Source organism: Microcebus murinus, chromosome 2, assembly GCF_040939455.1.
Source record: "Microcebus murinus isolate Inina chromosome 2, M.murinus_Inina_mat1.0, whole genome shotgun sequence".
Classification (NCBI taxonomy): domain Eukaryota; kingdom Metazoa; phylum Chordata; class Mammalia; order Primates; family Cheirogaleidae; genus Microcebus; species Microcebus murinus.
Window position 1 is genome coordinate 88,461,148 of NC_134105.1, and position 26,178 is coordinate 88,487,325.

Consider the following 26,178-nt stretch of genomic DNA (forward strand, 5'->3'; position numbering starts at 1 on the left):
CATTTTTTTTTTTTTTTTAAAGTAGCCAGAGCTGGGGAGTAAGTGAAGTGAGATGGCTAGGAAGGACAATTGGGAGTTGTTTTGGAAATTAACCTCTGGGACTGATGCTGAAAGGGAATAATCTATGCTAGCCATCAGGGTGGAAGTGATAACTGTGTCCTGGAAAAATGGGGAGGCTTTAGCAAAGAGTAGAAGTTTGATTTGAATAGGGCTTTCAAGGATGTTTATAGTATATTCAGAGGCTTGTCATGTTTAGAGGGATAGTGGGCTGGGTGAAAAAATTATTCTCATGTTTTAGCCTAAGGAAATTTGCTAATTTCCATAAGAAAAATAGATTGTAATTTCTCCCACTAGACCATAAATTCCTAAATTAATTTATATTTGAAGTCTCAATGTCTAGCAGTTCTGGGCATGTAGGAGACATGTTTGTTGGACAAAAAAAAAAAATGAATAAAATTTTTATTTGTACCGGGCTTGGTGGCTCATGCCTGTAATCCTAGCACTCTGGGAGGCCAAGGCAGGAGGATTACTTGAGGTTAGGAGTTTGAGACCAGTCTGAGCAAAAGTGAGACCCCGTCTCTACTAAAAATAGAAAAAATTAGCCAGACAGCTAAAAATATAGAAAAAAGTAGCCAGGTATGGTGATGCATGCCTGTAGTCCCAGCTACTTGGGAGGCTGAAGAGGGAGGATCTCTTGAGCCCAGGAGTTTGAAGTTGCTGTGAGCTAAGTGACATCATGGCACTCTACTCTAGCTCAGCAACAGAGCAAGACTCTGTATCCAAAAAAAAAAAAAAAGTTTTTATTTGCATGGTAACATTTTTCCCATCTGTAATTCTGCTAGCCCTTTTATTGAACTAAGAGGCAGCTGGGTTTTGTATTAAATATAGTACCTTGAAAAACATTTTGAATTAAATGTCATTTTTAACCTTAATCTGGAATTTTTACAGTTAGTTACTTATACCTGTTAATAAAGAGGAATTAGTGGGAGCAATAGATATTTATATTGGAAATAGTATGGACTGTGTTCCTGTGATCTTTAGTTATAGGTATTCACATTTCTTTTTCTTTTTTTGTTAAAGAATAGCAATCTAACTTCAATGTTGTGCTAGTTTGAAACTATATAACTATAGAATACCCTCAAGCATGAAGGAGATTGGTGTGCCAGACAACTCTTAATTCTGTACTATTTCTGAACTCTTTAATTCTTTATATTTGTCCCTTCTTGAGCAGTAGTGTATGATTGGAGAACATAATAACCACATAATGAGAGCTATTGTGAATTGTTGAGTTGATAGGAAGATATGTGGGTCCATGGTTTGATTTGAGGCCTTTGTGTGTCAGAATAAGAAATTTAGTTTGCTTTTAGTGTTGTACTAATTATAGTCATAGAATATTAAAGTGCAGCCATAGAGCACATTTAGGCCAAAGTTTTTCACATTTCTTATATAAAAAGACAGGTGTTGTGAGCTGTGTGACTTGCCCAGGGTCTTACCGCTAGTCATGGCAGAGCTGGGGCTAAAATGTACTGTTCTATCAGAATTGATTACTACATGGTGTCAATTAGGGCTAAAAAAAAAAAAAATATATATATATATATATATATATATATATATTTAACTGCCTGTGTTGTACATGAAAGATGAGAATAAGTTAGAAAAAAAAGATAAAGTTTATTTGCTAATCAAGCTTTCAACCTGCTGTGAAGGGACTGTCCATGCCTGTGCTAGTCATATGTTTCCATTTGTCTGATAATGGGAACCTGTGGAGGAGAGAGTCTTGGTCTAGATCTGGCTAGAGGGTTATTCAAAAATAGTGCCATACTGGGGCCTGGCTGTCCAGACCTCTGGAAGAGGGGCTGTGTTCTAGTTATAATCCTGAGTTATTAGATCTTTCAAGATTTCTGTATTGAAAAGAGTGTTTAAAAGGAAAAGGAGGTGTTTCAGGTGCTTCTGGAATAACCACAACTACAGATAGTAGTGGTACAAAGAACTGTGAGGAAACTTCAAGGAAAAGCTTTAGAGGTATAAATGGATGAGAAGTGTGGGAGAGGCAGTAGTAGACAGGAGTCTAGGGCTGAAAATATGTTTAAGGAGGAGAGTGTTTTTGTTCCTCAGGGTGGGGTGGAGAAAATGACTAATGCTTTGATGTAGTTTGCTGTAACTTTTAGGTTATAAGTTGCTGTTTAAGTTTGTGAATCTAGAGTCCATCTAGGATTTTACTATTATGAAACAACTGCTCAAAGTTATACCATTTGTACTGGGATTTTGAACCAACATCCATATCCAAAGAGTTTTCATTAAATTAAACTCTTTGGGGCCATAACATTAATTGTTGATATTTTGAACATTGAAAACAACATTCACAAATAATAGCTGCTAATATTTATTGAATACTTGCTGTGTGTCAGGCACTGTTCTTGGCATTTTCTATTGACTCCTGTTTTGCAGATGAGGAAATTCATTGTATCTGAAGGTGCAGTAGAAAAGAACATAATATACTCGTGTACCTTCTTTGTACTGGCTTTAATCAAATAAAAGAGAAAAAAGACAAAGGATCAGGTGACAGTGTTGAGTATCAGCCATCTACAGGGTTAATTTTTAAAATCAGTTTGTATGTGAGCTGAATGAGTTTGCTCATATATGATAATGGTTTATTTATATTATAATAGCAATTCCATTCACTAGCCTTGTTTAAAAAAATACCTTGCAAAGAAATAATTACCATCTCTTCATTTTTTTTTTTTTTTTTTTTTTGAGACAGAGTCTCGCTTTGTTGTCCAGGCTAGAGTGAGTGCCGTGGCGTCAGCCTAGCTCACAGCAACCTCAAACTCCTGGGCTCGAGAGATCCTCCTGCCTCAGCCTCCCGAGTAGCTGGGACTACAGGCATGCGCCACCATACCCGGCTAATTTTTTTATATACATATCCGTTGGCCAATTAATTTTTCTATTTATAGTAGAGACGGGGTCTCGCTCTTGCTCAGGCTGGTTTTGAACGCCTGACCTTGAGCAATCCGCCTGCCTCGGCCTCCCAGAGAGCTAGGATTACAGGCGTGAGCCACCGCACCCGGCCTATAAGCTTTCCATTACTGTAGATTAGTTTGCATTTTCTACAGTTTCACATAAATGAGCCACCGCGCCCGGCCTATCTCTTCATTTTTCATACCCATAATGTACTGTATGTTATAGGAGGATACGATATGGTGTCTGCTGTCAAAGAGCTGCTAAAATAAAATTAAGAACATGTTTAGTTAAATACAATGATTCTACAATAGAGTATGTACTGGTGAGTTACTTTTCTTCTAACATTGTTGGTGATTATGAATCTAAACTGTACACAAATCCAGATGATTTCTAAATTAATTCTACCCCTTTATTCTCTGCAAATTACCTTGCCTCTTTCATTGAGAATGAGACTATCTGACATAAACTTCTTTCTCCTTTTTCTCTCAAAAATCTTTGTAACTTCACCTCCCATTCTTTATTCCTGTTGATGTAGGGTATCTTTTAGGTAGATATCCTTTTAAGGATAAAGCTTCTAAGTCAAACTGATCCTATTCCCTCCCTGCTTCTGGGACCTTTCCAACTTTCTCTCTTTAGTATATCCTATCCCCTGCCCAGTTCCAGCCCTTCTGCCTTCACAGTCATCTTCAGTTCCTCACTCTGCATGCCATAGATTCTGTCTCTGCAATATCCTTTGCATCTATCCCATTCTTTGTATACCAACTTTTACTTCCCTAGTGTGTTGAAGATGGGCAAATGAGTCTCCCCTTAAACTTGTAATGGATTTTTGAAGACAGATAGGTAAAAAGATGTAGATAAAATTAGAAAGTTCCAAATACCCTATATGTAGTGGGACATAGAAAGCAGTTGAGGAAAACCTAAGAGTGACATGTTATTAAAGAGGAACCTTACTACTGGAGCACTGAAGCACAGAGGACTGAGGTAAAAAGGAAAAGCCGAGACCTAATAAGACCCCAAAAGAAAGGGTTATAGAAAGTCTTTGAAGAATTTGGAGACTTGTTAGATAAATTGATGCTTTTAAAAATAGTACCACTTGGAAATGATGAGAAGGAAGAGGAGCTTTGAGCTGTAAGTTTGAGAAAATTACAGCAGTAACATATAATAGGCACAACATTAGGCTCAGACATGTGAAGAGTAGAAAGAATTAATTTGAGAAATGCATAAGAGGAGAGATTTTGTTACAGCTAGGTAAGGAGAGAAGAGGAGTGAATGGGTTCCAGGTGTATCTTAGATTTCACACTTGGAAGATGGATAAGATGGTAGCACTTTTCATGGTGATCTAGAAGCTGAATGGCTCAAAGAATTTTAATACAAAGTGATTTATTCTTGTATAAAATGCCCCTGAAACGCCCACTGAAGCAAATCCTAGTTCTGTGGGTAGTAAGAAGTGTGCCTTTTTAAAAGTGATAGAACTAGATGCTTAATAAAAGCTTGAGAGAAGATATATTGTGCAATAATAAAGTAAAGGACAAACTGACATTTTCTCAGAGAGCCCTGGGAAAATATGAGAGAGGCAGGCAACATCATTTTTCTTTTAAATCAGCACCTTCATAAGTTAGAACTTAATTGAGATGGATAGGAATTGCTTCTGAGATTAATAGATGTATTGATGATTTCATTCAAAATCTGACACGAATGGTGAAACTGCTGTTTTCAACATATGAAGGAATGGTGCATATTAATTCATTAATTTCAACTTTGCTTAGTAGCTCTTGACAATATGGGATAATCGGGAATTCTGTGTTTTAAACAATTTAAAATATAACTGGTATGCACTTTTATTCTCTTCTCCAGAATGGAATCATTAGGGGTTTTTTTAGATATGCCTGGAGGATTCTCTTAAGAGTGTCCTAAGAAAGTCTGGATGCTACTTGAATATATTAACTGTTCAGTGCTGCCCCTGATTATCAATCGTGTCATAAGAACAGATAAAGCCATATATAAATGTACCTTTTGATTCTGTAAGAATGTGGTTATTTAGAATTTTTATATTATTTGAATTTTATTTTAACTAACATTTTTGGTTGACAAAGTTGAGAAATATTTAGTAAATGATCATGCTTATTAAATATTAGTCATTCATTTGTTCAACAGCATTTATTTGAGTAACTAATTTATGTGAGCCCAGTTTAAGGCCCAGGGAATACATGAATAAGCCTTCATGGAGCTTGTATTTTAATGGGGAAGACAGGAAATGAGCAAATCTGTCATGAGAAGTGGTAAGTACTACGAAAAAAATACAACACAGGGTAAGGGGAGAATGTGATAGGGTAGGAGCTATTTAGGTAGGTTAGTCAGAAAAGGCTGTTCTGAGGGAAGCAAAAACCTGAATGAAAAAGAAAATCTTGCAAAAATTATTTCAGGCAGAGGAAACATTAAGTGCAAAGGTAGGAAAGACAAAGTCAGGATCAAGCTCAATGAGAACCAGTTTGGTATGTTGGAGGAAAAGCAGGAAAGCTGGTCAGACAAGAGCAGTGAGAACCAAGTAGAGAGTAATAGGAGACCAGAGTGAAGAGGTAGGCAGGGGCCAGAATATATTGGACTTTATTGCCTGCCCATGGATTTTTGTTTTGATTGTAATTGAAGGGCGTGGGAGAGTTTTGGGGCAGAGTTGTGACAAGATGTAATTTATTATACATTTTACAAAGTTTATTCCAGTCACTGAGTGGAAAGCTGACTATAGGAAAGGCAAGGACTGAAGTTCTGGACTATTTAGAAACCTTTTGGAGTGATCTAGCCTTGTGGTTTCTAATGTACAAGAACAAACTGTTAAAACTATGTTCATTTTTATTTCTTTATTTTAAAGAAAATTAAGTTTTACTAATATTTAATATACAGAGTGACACCGACACTCCCATTCCATCTATGTGTTAGTCACATGTCACTTACCATTTTTGCCCCGAGCAACTGGTGAATGCTGGTACCATTTACTAGGATGAGAAAACTAAGAGAGAAGCAGAGTTTGTTTTGGAGTATAGAGAAGCAGTAACTCAGTTTTGAGCATTTTAGGTTTGAGTGCTTACTAGAAATCTAATATCAGGTAGGTGATTTAGACATGAATCTAGAACCAATGTTAGAAACCAAGATTAGAGATCTAAATTTGGAAATCATTTGCATAGAGCACTAACTTTGAAGCCAGACTGTGCGAATGCAAATTTCAGGTCTGTCATTTACTGTATAATTGTGAGAAAGGTTCTTGATATTTCTCTGATTCATTTACCTCATCTGTAAAATGGGGATAATATTAATAATTACCTACCTCATAAGGTTATTGTGAGGATTAAATGAGTCAATACAAGCAAAATGCTTAGAGCAGAGTGGCACAGGTACTCACTAGACGTTTATTATTACTATCAGTTTATCAATGGTGTTCAAAACCATGAGATTAGATGAGATAACTTAGTTAATGAGTATAGATAAAGAAAAGGGCCAAGGAGGGAGCCTTGAAGTGCAGTACAACCTTTAGAATTCAGAAACTGGAGGGAGGAGATTGAGAAGTGAAGTAGGACTCAAACTAGAAGCCTGCCTAGTGAGGAAAATATGTCGAGGGGAAGAAGTGATGAACTTGGACAAATTCTGTTTGAGAGGCTGAGTGAGATGAGCACCAAGAATTGACCTTTGGTTTTGTCAAGGTGGAGGTTACTGGAGACCTTGAGAAGTGGTTTCAGTAGAGTGGTGGGGATGAAAGCCTGAGTGGAATGGGTTAAGGAGAGAATTGGAGGTAGAGAATTGGAAACAGTGAGTGTAGGAGTAGAGGAGTTTTGCTATAAAGAGGGACAGAAAATGGAGTGGTAGCTAGAGGAAAATATGTGGGGTTAGGGGAAAGTAAGGAGGTGTGTGTGTGCTTGTGTTGTGCTGATTTAAAGATGGGAGATAGTGCAGCAAGTTTGTATGCTGATGAGAATGACCCAGTGGAAAGAGAAAAATCGATGATATTTGAGTAATATGAGATATATCATACAAAATTGCAGCAGCCACAACCTTGTGTAGGTAAAGTGAGGTGGATAAGTGCACAAGGGGAGGCGTTATTCTTAAAACATTGGCAGAGATTGTTCACTCATTGATGAAGGTACAGAGTATTAGCGGAGGAGCAGATTGGTAGATTTGGTTATAGGGAAATGAAGTAATTTTTTCTGATTTAATTTTTATAAAAAATAGGGTGGGATCATCAGCTGAGAATCAGAAGTAGGGAATTTATAAGGCTTCAGAGAGAGGAGGTGGTGTGAAGTAGGCATCTTGGAAGGTGGAAGAATGAATTGACTAGGGAAGATCTAGCTGATAGATCGTCAAGGAGTTCAGAAAGCCTAATTGACATTTTTGATCATTAGTTTAAAGTGATTCCATCTGGCTAAGGAGGGCAGCATGGTCTTGAGGGAGTATATAGGGAAAAAATGAGGGGAACAGTGCCCTCTCTGTTTCTGTTTTGAACCTGTTTAGTCCCATGACTGAGATGATTGCTTTCAGAACATTCCTCAGGTAGTCACAGAGGAATTAATAAAAATGAATAAACCAAAAAATAATCATTTGTTTTTACCTGTGTTCAGTGTCTATATCATGATGTTTTATGTAGAGGATGAATTCTTACAAATGCTTATGTTGCCATCTCTCTTTGGGTATGCTTATTTTCCACAAATGATATCGAGCAGGCCCTTGGGTACTTTCAGTATATTGAAAGTATATATTGGCCAGGCGCAGTGGCTCACGCCTGTAATACTAGCACTCTGGGAGGCCGAGGCAAGCGGATTGCTCGAAGTCAGGAGTTTGAAACCAGCCTGAGCAAGAGTGAGACCCTGTCTCTACTATAAATAGAAAGAAGAAATTAGCTGGGCATGGTGGCACATGCCTGTAGTCCCAGCTACTCGGGAGGCTAAGGCAGGAGGATTGCTTGAGCCCAGGAGTTTGAGGTTGCTGTGAGCTAGGCTGACGCCACGGCACTCACTCTAGCCTGGGGAATAAAGTAAGACTCTGTCTCAAAGAAAGAAAGAAAGAAAGAGAGAGAGAAAGAGAGAGAGAGAGAGAGAGAGAGAGAGAGAGAGAGAGAGAGAGAGAGAGAGATATTGAAACTTGGTTGCTGAGTTTTGTAAAGAAAGCAAAATGCTCTGATGGAGAAGCTCCATAACTTTCCTGATAGACACAAAAGCCTCACCAAAATTTTTTCTAGGCCGGGCATGGTGGCTCACGCCTGTAATCCTAGCACTTTGGGAGGCCGAGGCGGGCGGATTGCTCAAGGTCAGGAGTTCAAAACCAGCCTGAGCGAGACCCCGTCTCTACCAAAAATAGAAATAAATTAATTGACCAACTAAAAATATATATACAAAAAATTAGCCGGGCATGGTGGCGCATGCCTGTAGTCCCAGCTACTCGGGAGGCTGAGGCAGTAGGATCGCTGAGCCCCGGAGATTGAGGTTGCTGTGAGCCAGGCTAATGCCACGGCACTCACTCTAGCCTGGGCAACAAAGTGAGACTCTGTCTCAAAAAAAAAAAAAATTTTTTTTTCTAGGACCTAGGGTTTCCAGTAATGCTAGTGTTATCACTCATGTTGATGTTACACTTTTGTGTTTGATTACAGAGAAATTGAAGGACTGGTTTTCTTTTTTTCAGGTGCTGGAGAATCTGGTAAAAGCACCATCGTGAAACAGATGAAGTAAGTTGGAAAATGGTCTTTTGTTTGAATCGATTTCCTCTTAATGTGTAACGATTCCATAGTATCTTTTCATTTTAGGTCAGTCGTATTAACTTGTGGTTTTCTTTTTAAAGAATCATTCATGAGGATGGCTATTCAGAGGAAGAATGTAAACAATATAAAGTAGTTGTCTACAGCAATACTATACAGTCCATCATTGCAATCATAAGAGCCATGGGCCGGCTAAAAATTGACTTTGGGGAAGCTGCCAGAGCAGTAAGTGTTTCTCATTTCCTCTTTGCTTGCTCTTCCTCAGTAGATGCAGTTAAGTTAAGCAAAATTTACTTCATGTTTTAGGAAAATGAATTTAAGCAACAAGATAAGATGTAGCAAAGTACTATGTAATCACTTGACAAGTATTAGCAATTTCCTTTAGAAGGTAGTAGATTACCACCATAAGAAGAGTTTAAGAAACGGGATTCTGTACCCATTTCCATAGGTCTCTGTGACAATGGTTCTATTCATTTGCTTTTTTTACAGCACTGTTGACTTTTATAGTAGTTAATAATAATGGTAAATTGAAATAATCTAAACGAAAAGTTGCCATGATACATAGATCAGCTTTCTGAGGTGTAGAGATTACAGGCAAAAATGAATCTCCCAGAATAAACTCTTTGTGGACATGTTCATTAAGTCCAAATTTTAGAGATGATTTTCAGGTGTTCAAGAATATTATATCTTATACTACATTGAACCATAGGCTATAGAATTGGACAATACTATGTCCTAGTATAATTCTTAAATGCCTTACACCTGTCAGCTATTTAAAAAGTTGTGTTGTTTAATTCTAATAATACTTAATAGACCCTGAAGGTCTAGTTTGTAAACTAGGATATTTGATGCCAGTGGGGAGAGGGCCAAAATAAAGACAGGAGATCTTTCATATCATTGTCAGCTAAATTGCAAGAGAAGGCTGAGAACTTATAGAATTATTTCCTAGATCTAAAAGAGTCATCAGCTGTGTTCAGAGTGTCATACTTAGGTGCCATGGAAAAATGAGGTGCCTTGGAAAGGCAAAGCCTATATGTCTGTGAAGTAGCTTAGGAACTCTTATAAGCAACTCTCAACTTATCAAATGCAAATTAATACTCAATAAACAGAAAATTGTTGAAGGGAAAAATATTGAAAGGGTGGTCATAGTTGGATGGTGTTAGACTAGAAAGTATCTTAGAAGTGGCATAAGGGACGAAGAACTAGATTAGAGGTTATAAAATGATGGGAGAATAGAGTTGCAAAAAGTAAGGGAAGAGAAAATATATGAATAGACTTTTATATTTTTGTTGAAAGGTACCACGTCACAAAAATTAGGGACTTAATTTTTCTGTGCACCTGAGTAGGGATGTTTGATAGTTCAAGCACAAATAAAGTCTTTATTCTTATCTTACCACTTTTTATTCCTTTTTTCACCTCTTACTTTTCTCTTTTTCCTTTTTTTATTCTTTGTACCAGCTCTCTCTGTGATCTTATTTTTTCCCTCCCTTTTCTCATTTCTCCCTATCACCTAACTCTGCCTCTCAGATACTTGTTGTATCAGATAACTGGTTGGTAATTTATTCTCTTCCCTCTCTCTCTGTTGGCTTTTTAAAGTTTCTTCTTTTTTCTTTCATATGTAAGGATTTATATTTATAGCTCTGCTCTTACCCTTCTCTGGTTTTTTAAGGTGGGTTAGAAAGTGAATGGAAAAGAATAGAGCTAGGTGTGGGCTAGGTTCCTTTTTATATCTGCTTAAGAGTGAAAGTGTGAGATTGATTGTAAAGGGGAGCTTCTTTCTTTTTTCCTTTCCTTTCCTTTCCTCCTTTCCTTTCCTTTCCTTTCCTTTCCTTTCCTTTCCTTTCCTTTCCTTTCCTTTCCTTTCCTTTCCTTTCCTTTCCTTTCCTTTCCTTTCCTTTCCTTTCCTTTCCTTTCCTTTCCTTTCCTCCTCTCTCCTCTCTCCTCTCTCCTCTCTCCTCTCTCCTCTCTCCTCTCTCCTCTCTCCTCTCTCCTCTCTCCTCTCTCCTCTCTCCTCTCTCCTCTCTCCTCTCTCCTCTCTCCTCTCTCCTCTCTCCTCTCTCCTCTCTCCTCTCTCCTCTCTCCTCTCTCCTCTCTCCTCTCTCCTCTCTCCTCTCTCCTCTCTCCTCTCTCCTCTCTCCTCTCTCCTCTCTCCTCTCTCCTCTCTCCTCTCTCCTCTCTCCTCTCTCCTCTCTCCTCTCTCCTCTCTCCTCTCCTTTCTTTCCTTCCCTTCTTTGTTTTCTTTTTTTTGAAACAGGGTCTCACTCCTGAAAGAATATTTATAGAGTCTGGACAGCAAAAATGTATAGTAATAACTCCTTTTATTTTGAAGTTTCTAAAATTAGAATCATGATTTTTTTTTTTAAGTAATGCTTAATGAGGTTATTTGAATACCTGCATGAGTACAGTCATATTTCAGAACCAAGAGACTATAAAGTCTTCAAATGTAAGTTAAAGCACTATACCTTATAGGTAGAAGGACATGCTCACTGTTGAGTATGTTGGCCAATTTGTTTGTTTCAGCTTTTCTCAATTATTCATTCTTGTTTAAATTTTTTATCTTGGAAAAGAGAGGAGGGGGATATAGATCTTAGATAAAGTTTCTTAGAGAGTGTTGAGCCTTGTCTGTGCCATACTGCCCTGAATGTGCCCTAACGCGTCTGATTCCAAAAGCTAAGCAGAGTCAGGCCTGGTTAGTACTTGGACAGGGGAGGGTTGAGCCTAAAGTATTACTAGAAAGAATATAGGAAAGGATCTTAAAGGAGGGAATATTCCCACTAAGGCTGAAGACCCAGAGTTTGACAAAATTAATTTGAATGCCCTATGGGTAGTTTTGTACAAAACAAAAACAAAACTTGTACACTCCCTACCCATAGGGAGTGTACAAGTTCTGGTAATGCACAAGTCTTAGGAGTTTTTGATTTTGATTTGATCTGTGGTCTGAAATGCCTTTTGCTTATTACTTTATTTTGTCCTGATGACTGCTTAAGTTACAAATGATTGCTCCCCTTTCCCTGTTTATTTACCGAGTATCTGCATATTTAGTGTCTCCATTTTTATGTTAATAGTTATTTGTAATCTCTTGAGGCAGATAAATATTAGATTTTGGTGGGGAAATCATCCCATGAGACCTTTGTTTACTTTTAAACTGGCAAGTAGGGCACCTGTAATCCCAGCACTTTGGGAGCCCAAGATGGGAGGGTCACTTGAGCCCAGGAGTTTGAAACCAGCTTGGGCAACATAGCAAGACCCTGTCTCTAAAAAAAAAAAAAATTAGCTAGGCGTAGTGGTGTGCACCTGTAACCCCTACCTACTCAGGAGGCTGAGATAGGAGGCTCACTTGAGCCTAGCAGTTCAAGACTGTAGTGAGCTATGATCATGCCACTGTACTCCAACCTTGGCAACAGAGTGGGTCTCTTGTCTTAATAAAATAAAATAAAACAAACTGACAAATATGGATGGATAGAAGAAAGCAAAAACAATCAAAATATTCATAACCTTTTTTAGTCCTCTCTACCTCTTACGTATTCGAGGTTTAAAAACTATAACCACTTAGAAAACTGTGTATGACTCATGAGGTTTTGATCACATCTCTGTTTGTTACTTTCTTTTCCTCCTGCTGCCTTTTTTTCCCTTCTTTAGCGCATCATTATTATTCCATTGGGGAAAAATCTTTGAATTTTTCCCTGAGGGATTTAATCCCCCCACTAGGCTTCTAAATTTTTTGAATGTCTCCATCTCTTCTTCTTTTTCAGCTGTCTGGCTGAAGGAGTAAAAAGAGAATACTTTTTTTTATTAAACTTGGTTAATGTTTTACTCCCTTTGACATGTTTAAAATTTATCTTTTACATGCTAGTCTTTTCATTTCATTTCTTTTTTTTTTTTTTTTAAGGCAGAGTCTCACTCTCTTGCCTGGGCTAGAGTGCCATGGCATCAGCCTAGCTCACAGCAACCTTAAACTCCTGGGCTCCAGCAATCCTCCTGCTTCAGCCCCCTGAATAGCAGGGACTACAGGCACACACCACTGTTCCTGGCTAATTTTTTCTATTTTTAGTTGTTTGGCTAATTTCTTTCTATTTATAGTAGAGACAAGGTCTTGCTCTTGCTCAGGCTGGTCTTGAACTCCTGAGCTCAAGCAATCCTCCCACCTCGGCCTCCCAGAGTTCTAGGATTACAGGCATGAGCCACTGCACCCGGCCTTCATTTCTATTTTTATTGTAGGCTTCCTTTAACAGAATGGGAATGTGTTACACAGTCCTATCTTACAAATCAGTTTTTTTGTGTCAAAAAATAATGAGCAATCAGGAGAGAGATTTGTGGGCCATTCAGGGGATTGTTTCTGGGGATGGTAGTGTGGTGTATGGTATGCAAGAGTGGTGAGGAACTAAAATCATTCCTTAGCTCTGTTCCAAATTTACAACTATAGTAAAGTGAGAAGTGGGAAAGACTTAGTTGTAAATTCTCTCATACTGGCCTGCCAGAAAAGGTCTCTGTAAACACCTCTTTCAAAATAACATAGTGTATATGTGTATGTTCTAAAGAGACTATTGTCAGGTCATAAAGAAATGGAGAATCATCTATATGTCTTTCTTAACTGCTTTCTTTAGGATGATGCCCGGCAATTATTTGTTTTAGCTGGCAGTGCTGAAGAAGGAATCATGACTCCAGAACTAGCGGGAGTGATTAAACGGTTATGGCGAGATGGTGGGGTGCAAGCTTGCTTCAGCAGATCCAGGGAATATCAACTCAATGATTCTGCTTCATAGTAAGTAATTTTTCTTTGTGAGACTGTAACAGAATAATTTGGTGACCCTAGAGAAAGTTCAGTGCCCATCCTTAAAGAAACGTTTAAGTAATAGATGCTCTTAGAAGTCTATGGATCCTTTATAAAGATTGTGTCATTTTAGGGTTATAGATCACTTGGTCATTTGTATGATTTGCAGAAAAAAGTTCCCTCTTGGAATGTAAGTGGGAGATTTGGGGTCATAAAATAAGTTCCATGACATATTTATAATAAGCAAGTGAAGAAGGAGAGATGTCTGTTGTAGCCAGGTTTTGGATCTCTTCCAAGTCATAAGTTCCCTCTGCATATGGTTTGGGCATTGATAGCCAGCTGGAGAGGGAAATTAGAATTGTGCTATTCCTTTTTATGTAGCCAACTATTTGTGTCTGGGCTGTGCTATGGATTTCTCTGGACTAGGCACCACTTACAACACTTACAAATCTTTTGCCAGATCACAATAGACTTTGTACTGAAAGAGAATATTGAGTCATAGAATGAATTTGAAGCATGGTTTTGTCAAGGAAATTCTCTTGGGTATTACATAGTTTTAGAGAATCTGTAATTAATACTTCTGTTAAGTTATTTTATGTGATATTGTTTGTCTTCTTTTATATATATTTATTTATAAGACATATATTCTGAATGTATTGTTTTTTTCAATGTACTTTTTGGGAGCTTAGGGATCTTTCTGCTAGCTGAGGGTACTTTTAAGCATTAAGGTATTTTCTCTAATATTATTATTTTCTTACATTTCCCATCCTCATTCTAGCTTAAATTATCATAAGAAGAAATTAAGTGATATAGTCTTTCATTGCTTAATGACAGTGATATGTTCTAAAAAGTACATTGTTAGGTGATTTTGTCATGTGAACATCATAGAGTGTACTCACACAAAGGCTAAATGGTATAGCCTACTACATACCTAAGCTATTATTGCTCCTGTGCTACAAACCTGTATAGCATGTTACTGTACTGAATATTGTAGACAACTGTAACACAGTGGTAAGTATTTGTGTATCTAAACATAGAAAAGGTAATGTGCTGCACGACAGTGTTACAATGGCTATGACATCACTAGGGGATAGGAATTTTTTAGTTCCATTATAATCTTATGGGACCAGTATCATATGTATATGTGGTCTGTTATTGACCGAAAACATCATTACATGGCATATGACTATATTTGAAAAACTTGTTTATTCTTTTGATTAAAACTTGGCTTTCGAAACATTTCAGGCTTTTTTTTTTTTTTTTGAGACAGAGTTTCACTAGTTGCCCAGGACTCAAACCACTGGGCTCAAGTGATCCTCCTGCCTCAACCTCCTGAGTAGCTGGGGCTACTGATGCACACTACTTGCACTAATTTCAGGATTCTTGCCTACCTTTCAATAACATTTTTAGTTGCAGATATTGATAGCTTAAATAATTCTTCTAGTGGTTATCAAAGGTAGATTATCATTGCTTTTTTTCATCATATGTTCAGTATGCTCTGAATCCTCTAACTACATATGATTTATAGAGTTGGTTTTGGGTTTTTTTCCCCCCATAAGTATCAATCTAAGTTTGACTCCTTAACATTAATGATATTAATAATACTTGGTTTTATTACTTGATTCACTTATTTGGTGCCACCTGCTATTCAGTTTTCTAGCCTGGAATCTGGGAAGAATTTAGCTTCAAAGCAGTCATTTAATTTCAATGAACAAATTAAATTGGGGGGGGGCATAAATTGATTTTGGCTTAGATTAAAAGATCCCCAGGCTGGGCGCAGTGGCTCTCGCCTGTAATCCTAGCACTCTAGGAGGCCAAGATGGGCAGATTGCTCGAAGGCCAGGAGTTCGAAACCAGCCTGAGCAAGAGCGAGACCCCGTCTCTACTATAAATAGAAAGAAATTAATTGGCCAACTAATATATATAGAAAAAATTAGCCGGGCATGGTGGCACATGCCTGTAGTCCCAGCTACTCGGGAGGCTGAGGCAGAAGGATTGCTTGAGCCCAGGAGTTTGAGGTTGCTGTGAGCTAGGCTGATGCCACAGCACTCACTCTAGCCTGGTCAACAAAGCGAGACTCTGTCTCAAAAAAAAAAAAGATCCCCCAAACCTCCAGCTCTTCTGTTTCTTGAAAGAAAACAAGAAATATTCTTACAGTTCTCTTTGTAATTTTATAGTTCTCTTAATTTTAATAATTAAAATGGTATTCTCTAATGTCTTGTTTAAATGGTTAAACTTGCAGATGACCTATTAAGTTTAAATGTCTGAGGACTATTGGTTTGATTTTGGTACTGTATAGTGCACAGTTAATTTAGTATTAAATTTCAGGAATTTGGCCAGGTGCGGTGGCTCATGCCTGTAATCCCAGCACTCTGGGAGGCCGAGGCAGGAGGGTCGTTTGAGCCCAGGAATTCTAGACCAGCCTGAGCAAGAGCAAAACCCCGTCTCTACTAAAAAAATAGAAAGAAATTAATTGGCCAACTAAAAATACATAGAAAAAATTAGCTGGGCCTGGTGGTGCATGCTCGTAGTCCTAGCTACTCTGGAGGCTGAGGCAGGAGGATCACTTGATCCCAGGAGTTTGAGGTTGTTGTGAGCTAGGCTGATGCCATGGCACTCTAGCCCAGGCAACAGAGTGAGACTCTGTCTCAAAAAAAAAAAAAAAAAAAATCAGGAATTTTTGTTTAATAAGAGTAACATTTCAGGTTTTTTAAATGTATAGTGGGCTTTTACAGTTTAATTCTATAGAATTAAAACCACATTTGTTAGTGTATATAGAGCCTACTTTAAGTATCCTATGCCAGATTCACATTTTTTCTTATTTCTGTGGTACTGAAGATCTGATTTTGTTCCACCACTTTAGTGACGGTTTCAGAATCTACTCTTGGCAAGGAACTAATTTAGTCTGTTGACTTACTATGCACATGGTTGGCTTTACCAGTAAAAAATACATGTATATTTTATTTAGTTACCTAAATGATTTGGATAGAATATCCCAAACCAACTACATTCCAACTCAGCAAGATGTTCTTCGGACAAGAGTGAAGACCACAGGCATTGTGGAGACACATTTTACCTTCAAAGACCTATACTTCAAGTAAGTCATTAGCTTTTTTGCTAGATGTGCCAAACACAAATATTTTCTTTTAGTTAGGATCTCTTAATTAGGGTAAAACTTAATCTGGGCAATATTCCTTGGTTTAGAAACTTACTATATTTATCAGCCATTATTTGAATATTTTAACCAAATGGGGGCCCAAACATTTCTTCATTCTTCAAATAACATCAAATTTTGTGTCCCTCTGGAGGAATTTAAATTCAAAATTAAATTGTAACTTGCCTAACAATAGAATTAATCATGTGATTACTCATTTATTTTTTTAGTTTTATTCCTTTCCTCTGCTGCTTTTTTGTTAGAATGGCTAAAACAGGTATTGAATGCTTTTTAGCAGGCTAACAAAATATTATATGGATAGAAAACCAGTGTTTTGATTAGTTATGTGGCTCTTTCCTGCCATTTTGATATGAAAATAGAAATACTTTTCTCACCACTATTAGTCTTTTCTTACTGGTTCCGATTTCCTTTTGAGTTTAATGGAATGGAGCTAGTATTGATTGTCATGGCTCTTGGACTAATTGTGCACTGTGTGCATAATGCCATGCAAACTAAGTTCTTAATACAGTGCAGAATGGAAAATAGACTAGGGAATAGAGGTATTTGGGGTTGGTATGATGACATAAACAGTGATTGTTTAAGAGAGAGAAAATTGTAGTATTCTAATACAAAGAATTTTCTCATTAGCATTAGTAATTCTGAAATAGGCCTCAGCTTGTCTCTGTGTTAATGGTCTTTTATAAATATTAAAACTTTTTTTCGGTTCCTGTTTTCTGCTTTTGTGACCTTTGAGATTAGGAATAAACTCTCCCCTTCAATATATGACATAGTTTTTAGTTATCTTATTATGCATATTTATAAAATGTGATATTCAGCATTATTGCATACAAATGTAACTACTACACAGATCCTCTCAATTTTTTTTTTTCTGAAAAGAATTTCTCCATAGGATTTGTGAAATCCACAGAGTTTACATATTACTAGATACCAGGTGAGGTCTTAAAATCTTAATACACTAACCTAGATTTGAAACCTGGTGCAGGAAAATAGCAGTTCTGAATAGTTTTTAGAGTAGACAAGCCTCTCATCTTTAGTACCGATGAAAGTATTTAACAAGAGTGGCAAAACTCACGTGGATTATTACTTATGAAATCATAAGAATGAGATGTCTCTTTGTCTGCTGTAAGATTTGTAACCCATTTATAATTAAAAGTTGTGACCATTATTTCTTTAGTGTGGGAAACTTTCCTATTGATGTTGCCATAGATTGATCTTTATTTAGGTAAATCCTGTCCTTTTATGCCAGGATCAATAACCAGATTAATTAGGGTGCCATACCCCCTTTATTGTTGGCATGTAGATACCTTGTTATGAAGTACTATCACTTCTTCCTTTTCCTCTTCTCTCTAGGCAAAACCACTATCCATTTATTCAAACATTTATTGAGCACCTACCATATTCAAGGCATTGTGTAATTGCTTACTTGCCTCTCAGTTAATGAGGTAATGTTTATAAAATGTTGATCTGTTAGTAAATGATATTGTAAAATGTTAATATGTGCTAAAAGCTCATCTTGGAACTTCAGTTTTCTACCGGCTTTATGGACTTCATAGAAGAAAAAAAGGGGAGTACTGAAATAAAATTATTGATGTACTGATTTGTCTCCCCTTGAGACTTCCATGGTGTTATATAGGTGTTCTATATTAAAGAATTTGTGATTGCATCATTTTAGATATAATGACCAAAAGTTGAAAAGAACTGTGCAAGATCAACCCAAAGGAAGAGTTGGGTCATGAAGAGATATGATGTATGTTTCCTTTCAAACATACACTGAGAAATGAACAACTATATCTTATTTCTTTCACTCTCTGGGTGGGGGGGGACCTCTGGAAATGTAGGCCCCTAGTCACTCACTGTAGATCTGACACATTAAACCAGTTTGATAGAGTTTAATCTTTATAAATTTTATCATGTCATCCAACATAGATCTTAAGAGTATATCGAACCATTTGCATGTATACCGCATAACACTAAATAACAGCTAAAAGACAAAGCAGTGCAGGTGTTCTTTTCAGGAGGTGGATGAGAACACTGTGGACAGAAATTCAGCAGTTGACTCAGTAAGCTGAGTAAGCCCCCTAGAAGAGAGTAGTGGACTAAAACTAATCTGAAGTGGACCATAAAAATGTGTGAACAATTGAAGCTTTGTTATTATTAATTAGGTTTAAGTAAGACTGGGAGTTTGGAAATATTGATTAAGGGTTTTTCTCTTTTTTTTCTAAGATACTGGCTTCTTAGAGTCCTCCTGTAAATATAATTTATTTATTTTTTCACGATTAATCTCTAAAATATTTTTCCCTTAAAGTTATGAAAACAAACTTTTGAATCAATAGGGAGAAGTTATAGAACAAGTTGGGGATTTAGAGGCAGACCATTTTGAGATGCAGAGTAGTGTCATGGATAAGAGCATGGGTGCTGGAGTTAGAATGCCTGAGTTCAGATCCCCAGTTCCCATTTGTTAGTAATTTAACTTTGAGTGTGTCTCAGTTTCTTCATCTGTATAATGGGGATGATAATAATAGTAGTATTGATGGGAATGTTATAAGGACCAAATGAGTAAATGTTTTTAAGATGTTTAGCATACTGTCTGGCACCATGGTAAACACTCAATAAATATTAGTTGTTATTATTATTATCTTAAGCTGTATTTAGCTCTTTATTTTTCCTGTCTTTTCCCCCTCTTTCCTTTAATCCATTTCAGTGTTTATTCTGCTGACTTTTGGCATATCTGATGCAAGCTTATAGGGAGGAAACTCAACCAGCCATCTATAATGAGAATTTACATTATTCCTAAATTTTATTTTCTCGTGTTGTTCCCTTTTACTTTTAGCTGCAGATAAGTATTTTGACAACATTTTATCTGCTGCTTATTTGTCTTTTCTATTATAAATGAGGTTTTAAATATACAATAGTGAGAAGTTTCCTAATCATTTCAGTTTAGGAAGAGGTGTATCTGTGACCTACTGAATTTGTGCTTTCTTTTCCCTTACTCAGGATGTTTGATGTGGGTGGCCAAAGATCAGAACGAAAAAAGTGGATTCACTGTTTTGAGGGAGTGACAGCAATTATCTTCTGTGTGGCCCTCAGTGATTATGACCTTGTTCTGGCTGAGGATGAAGAGATGGTATGTTGGAGTTTCTGGTAAAAAGAAAAAAAAAAAACGGCTGGCAAATGCAGCCAGGAAATAGAAAATAACTCTTCAGAAGACTGTGTGCATTCATTTGCTCATTGAACCAAAACTTAATACCCTTAATTTTTCTCCTCATTAGTGAGATTAGTTTTTCAAAATATTCGTCTATGGCCTTATTCAAGAGTTGTGATGATAGCTGCGTTGAGTACATCCTTTTGTCAGCCTGCCCCTCTTCCCTCCTTCTCACCCCCAAGAATTGTAAATATGAGGACTGACTCAGCTTTCATGTTATTAGTGTATGACATTTTTCCATGAATGCAATTCAGTGCTTTAAAACTTGGTGTGTTTTTTCATTGCATTAATTCACTTTTACTGTTAGCTACTGACCTGTCATCCTTTGTTTCTTTTTTAGAACCGAATGCATGAAAGCATGAAACTCTTTGACAGCATTTGTAATAACAAATGGTTTACAGACACTTCAATCATTCTTTTCCTTAACAAGAAAGACCTTTTTGAGGAAAAAATAAAGAGGAGTCCACTAACTATCTGTTATCCAGAATACACAGGTAAGGGTTCATGAAAGATTTCATTGGAGGTACACATACTACTTAAATCAACACTTTGGTGACGTTCATACAACCGCCTTTTGTTTTTTTGGTTTTTGTTTTTTTGAGACAGAGTCTCACTCTGTTGCCCAGGCTAGAGTGCCGTAGCGTCAGCCTAGCTCACAAGAACCTCAAACTCCTGGGCTTAAGCAATCCTCCTGCATCAGCCTCCCGAGCAGCTGGGACTACAGGCATGCGCCTCCATGCCCGGCTAATTTTTCCTATATATTTTTAGTTGGCCAGTTAATTTCTTTCTATTTTTAGTTTTAATTTCTTTCTATTTTAGAGACGGGGTCTCACTCTTGCTCAGGCTGGTTTTGAACTCCTGACCTTGAGCAATCCTCCTGCCTCGGCCTCCCAAAGTGCTAGGATTACACTGCCTTTTGTTTTGAGTGATTGATGGATGGAGAGTGTTCACTGGTAGTGTTATCAGTTAAGCATGTGATTAAGATCTCTTAAGTCTAAAGTGCTATTTCAGACATATTCAAGTTTTCTGTGTTTATTTTAAATTTATGGGTCCTTTTTTTGAGGAAAATAAAGAAGGGTAAAAATTAAAATTTGGTATATATTCAAGAAAATACAAGGATAAGATGCAGTTAATGTGCTCAAGTAATTGACATTTAGTTGCAAAGGGAGAGACACAAATAATTTATTGTAGTGTAAAATGTGCATCAGTAGAAGCAGAATGGAAGTGATTACTTCTGATGGGGTCAGAAGTCTTTTTCTAGAGGAAATGACACTTGAGTGAGCTACTAAGAAATGATCAGGCAGATGAGGGAATAAAAGTATTTTATTCTAAAAATATTTTAGAAAAGGGGAATTATATTATGAAAATATGGAGGTAGAAAAATGGCATGCCTTTTTCTGGGGTTTGGAAGGAATTTGGTATTTCTGGAGTTTAAAGTGGTAGGGAAGGAGTGATTGCAGAGATGGTCAGTGATCAACTCATTGAGGGCCAAATCTCTTGTGCTGAGACAGCAATGAACAACTGGAGGATTCTAATTGGGTACATAATATATTAGAAACTGTGCTTTAGAAATATTATGCAATAAATGACAATAAAGCTAGATCGTAGGGGGGTTGAATTAGTAATAACTCTCTTAGGGTACAAATAAAAACTTCTGGTGAGGACCAAGTGATATATCATAGACACCAAGGGCAAGAATGTCTCAGAATGGAATTAGAAAGCTATCAGGTACCCTAGAAACTACTCTTCTCCTCAACTCTTTTCTCTCCCTCTTTATCTTCTTTATTCTTCTTTCTCTCCTTACCAACTTTCTCTGCTATTCAGTTATTTGGTAAAAGATGGCTTTGACACAGTTTTTGTGTCTCCACTGTTAAGAAAAAACCAGGCTAGTCTGTAATTGCTTGGTCCCAGTTTCAAATGCCTAGGAGAAAGATTCTGGCCATGGTTAAGTGTGGCAAAAATCTGTAGACCGATCAGTTGAGGTCAGGGACACAAACATGACTGCCAGGGATGTTCCTCTGTGAAACATAGATCAGAGCCAAGTGTTTCCAGGGAAGAGGAACTATTGTTAGCTGAGACACTGTAAATACTTTCTATAATAAAGTGAAAGGGTGTGGCAAGGTAAGGAAGTGGGAAGAGTCAAAAGTACTCCCAGATTCTCTCTTGGATGCTGGTGCTGTGATCTGAATTCATATTTAGGAATGTTGATTTTGAAGTATCTGTGGAACATTTACATGATATTTAATAGGCAGTTATTTGTGGCCTTGGAGCTTGAGGAGAGGTTAGGGTTTGATGTATTGATTTGAGATCATTAGTAATTAAAACATGAAAATGGATGAAATAACCTAGGGAGATGATATTATAGAATGAGAGAGAGGACCAGCCTCCACTGGCAGAAGAGAAAGAAAGGTTTGTAAAGCATACAGAGAGAAGACCCAGGACAGCCAAAATATCATAAAAACCAAAAGGAGAGCTTTAAAAGTAAGTTGACTAAATATTTTAGTCACCAATGTCATGTGCAGAAAAATAAGATACACATTGAAAAATGGCCTTTGTAGTTAGCAGTGAGGAGGCTATTGACGGTTACTGAGAGCAGTTTCAGTGGAATGGTGAGAGTAGAGCTGGGTACAGTGAGTTACTGAGTGGGAAGTGAAGAAATGAAGACAAGTATAAGCTACTCAAGCAGTATGGATTAAAGGGAAAGGAAAGATTTAAGAATATTTATAGGTTTAGGGGTAAGATCTTAAAAGCAAAAGAGAAGTTGGAAAAAGCAGAGTTAATTGGTGGAGTAGGATTTACATACAAGCAGGTGGAGAAAAAGGAATTAAGAGTCTAGGTAGGACAAATGGATAAACAAATTGTGATATATACATACAATAAATATTATTTACCCATATAAAGGAACAACAGATGCTACAACTAGGATGAACCCTGAAAACATTATGCTAAGTGAAAGAAGCCAAACAAAAGGTCACATATTGTGTGATTCCTTTTATAAGAGAGGTCCAAAATAGGCAAATCCATAGAGTAAGAAAGCATATTGGTAGTTACCAGAGCATTGGGGAGTGGAGAGAATGGGGAGTGATGACTTCATGGGAATGGGTGTTTCTCTGGGGCAGGGAAAAAGTGTTGAAACTAGAGAGGTGGTGATTGCATAACATTGTGAATACACTGAATGCCACTGAATTATACACGTTAAAATGGTTAAATATATGTTATGTGAATTTCCCTCATTAATTAAAAAATGAAAAAGAATCTAGCTAGAGCAATTGATTTTTGAGTAGGAAGAAAGATACCTCTAAGACCAGAGGCACACATAAATGTACATAGTTAACTTTTCAAGCGAGGTGGTAGGCTAAAAAGTTAAGATGTAGCTTAATCTTCATGGATTCCATTTTCTCAGGGAAGTTGGAAATGTGATGGTCTGTTGAGAGTAAGGAACAGGGCAGGTAAGAATTAGGTGAGTTTAAAGAAATTAGCCAAATTTTAAGATTGGGAGAGAAATCTTATGTAAAACAAGTTAAGGGGATTGACATTAATATTGAAGGCACAGCTGGGAATCTTCCCACAAAGCAAAGAGCCTTTGGTTATTTAAATTATTTTCCTAAGGCTTTGAGGCTAAACCCAATTAAAATGATGGGATAATTTTGAAAAGAAGAACGAGTTAACCCTTTGGATTGTTTATTTCAAGATCACTTCAAGGAGCATAGCCTCTTTCTGACATTTTAAATAATTATGTTCTCTAGAAATGCACATTCCTACTTCCCTAGTTTGCTTTTATACTTTCTAGATTTTTTTAAGCTGAAAAATCTAAATGAAAGAGGAGGGAAAAACTTAGTTTGTTTTTCTTAATCTTTGTGTATGATGATTTTATTTTAGTTACAACAAGAGTCTGTTCTCATGAAGAATTGAATTATAGAAGAGCCTAACGATTATAGAAACACAGAATTCTGTCCATATTTAAGTGGGTCGTGTTCCCTCTCTTCTTAAGTAAATGGCAACGACCATTTGAGTTTGGGGAGCCATTATAATTTAAACCAAAAATATTGGGTGTCTCTTTTAGGTTCCAATACATATGAAGAGGCAGCTGCTTATATCCAGTGCCAGTTTGAAGATCTGAACAGAAGAAAAGATACCAAGGAGATCTACACTCACTTCACTTGTGCCACAGACACCAAAAATGTGCAGTTTGTTTTTGATGCTGTTACAGATGTCATCATTAAAAACAACTTAAAGGAATGTGGACTTTATTGAAGAGCATGGATGTGAGTGAAAGGTAAAACTTCAGACAATTTAGTTATAGTGCTATAGTGATGTCTTTTAGCTTTGTAAACTTTTTCTAATTAATAATGTTTTCTTTTCTAGTTACTACAGTGTGGAGTGTTGAGACCAGACATCTTTTGCTGTCTTACGGGGCAGCTGAAAGCATGAACGGGACCAGGGAATGGCAGCAACATGCAGAATCTTAGCAGTCTTTAGCACAATCTTCTGTATTAGGGAACTTTTAATTGACACAAGATGCTAAAGTCAGACATTGGAATTGGAACAACTATAAAGTATGATTTGATCATCAAGACATCACGTGGATTTCATAATCGCAAATATTTAGGGCAGATGTGAAGTTGAGGTGCTTTATTCCAGAACTTCAATATGTAGCTTACTTTTTTCCCCCCTTCTTAACAAACCACCAGTAGTCATTTTTAAATTTTTTTTCATCAAGAGAATAACTTTACTAAATTTTATTTCTTTGTTTGCAAAAGAATCTTTATTAAAACAAACAATCTTAACTATGCATATGATATGACCAGATCATCTTGAAAATATTCCTCTTAGTAGGAACTCTTTGTTTTTAACTCTTGGTATGGTCAGAATATATTGCCATAATTACTTAAAATTCTTTCCAGTTATTGGGATTATAAAAATAGCTTTTTTGGATGAAATTTATGTTACTATACTGCTCAAAGTACCTATGGTTTCTAAAAGGTAATTACATTGGAGAGTTATGCAATAAGATTCTAGCTCTCTCTTTTCTTGAAGCTTATGGTTGAAGGTTAACTTTGTTTATGCTGATTACCAAATTATTAGATAAATGCTAATGTGGTATGATAAAGTCAGCTTCTTGGATACAGACACACCCATGGCAGCTGTGGATCAGAAATGCAAATTGCTAAATTCCAAAAAGAACCAGTGACTTTGCTGCTACATATTTACTAAATTGACCACTTTGATTCTTGTTTGTTTGTCTCATTCGATAGGGAATTTGTACAAGGTGTACCTTGTTTTCCATCTTCATGGCCTTTTCTGTTGGGAGATATCTGAAGTGTATTAACAGTGCATGCTTTTACTTTGTAAATGTGGTGCCAAATCCCTGTTTGCCATTGTTTTTACTGTAATAATGTTAACTGTAGTAATCCTTAGTCAGTATGTTCTTTTGCTAAAACTGTTGCATTTGGTGACTTTTTTTCCACTTTGTTGTGTGTACAGATTTTAATCTGTTATAGCTGGCAGCAGTATTAAAATGCTGAGTAAAGAGCCCAGGTTTCCTCCCCTTTGTAACTAGTCTTTTCTGGAATACTGTCTTCTGTTTCTTTTTGCCCCTGCTGAGTGTGCTTTGGCCTTTGTTTGAGAATGTGTTTAGGCAGAAGGATTTTCTGAAGGTCTCGTCCTTTGGTGTAGTAGTATTGTTGAATCTTGGGTTTATGTCCTGTCTATGTACAGGTGACATGTAGTCATAATCCATTTTCCAGATTTACATTTTGCTTATGTGGAGAGTATATTCACTTCAGCCTGCAGGTCCTTTTGTATAATGTGCAGCAAATGTCATTAAATATTGAATAGTCCATAGCGGGAAGGCAAATGAAGAAAGTGCATATTGAGCATTTCAAATCAGTAGTTTGAGCAGTGCCTTTTGGGATCCAGTCTTTTTGGATTGGATTCCATTTCATCTTTTGATATGACCTTTTGCTAGTTAAAAAAAAAAGGTTAGTGGTCATCAAAACAAAGTGAGCCACAGCAGTTCAGTGCCTTTGTTGGTAGTTTTTTTTTTTTTTTCTTATTCTTTAAATCCTAACTATGCAGACAGCCTAATTATTACCTAGCAGAATTTTCTTTAGGAATGAGAAAATTTGATCTGAATGAAAAAATTATCATCTTTAATTGGTGATTGACTTAATACCCACAATGTAATAGGGTTGAGCGTTCTTATTCATTTTGAATATATCTTTTCCTTATTGTTTTCTGTAATATAGGATCATCTGGAAATGAGAACTGGTGGATTATTATTTTCAACTGTAGTCTTTTTATACTCTGGGCTAATGAAATGGTGTTGTTGATAA

The 26,178-nt window shown here is 36.9% G+C and overlaps 1 protein-coding gene across 1 annotated transcript in view; it reads left to right on the plus strand.

Moving 5' to 3' along the window:
* GNAI3 (G protein subunit alpha i3) overlaps positions 1-25,376 on the plus strand; it is a 40,756-nt gene extending 15,380 nt beyond the window's left edge. Inside the window, exons 2-9 of the mRNA XM_012751622.3 lie at positions 8,623-8,665; positions 8,779-8,920; positions 13,300-13,457; positions 16,435-16,563; positions 19,636-19,765; positions 20,184-20,337; positions 23,907-24,119; positions 24,209-25,376. Of these exons, the coding sequence (XP_012607076.1) occupies positions 8,623-8,665; positions 8,779-8,920; positions 13,300-13,457; positions 16,435-16,563; positions 19,636-19,765; positions 20,184-20,337; positions 23,907-24,097 (947 nt within the window). The 3' untranslated portion in view covers positions 24,098-24,119; positions 24,209-25,376. The remainder of the gene's footprint in view (positions 1-8,622; positions 8,666-8,778; positions 8,921-13,299; positions 13,458-16,434; positions 16,564-19,635; positions 19,766-20,183; positions 20,338-23,906; positions 24,120-24,208) is intronic.
* The last annotated feature ends 802 nt before the right edge of the window (positions 25,377-26,178 follow it).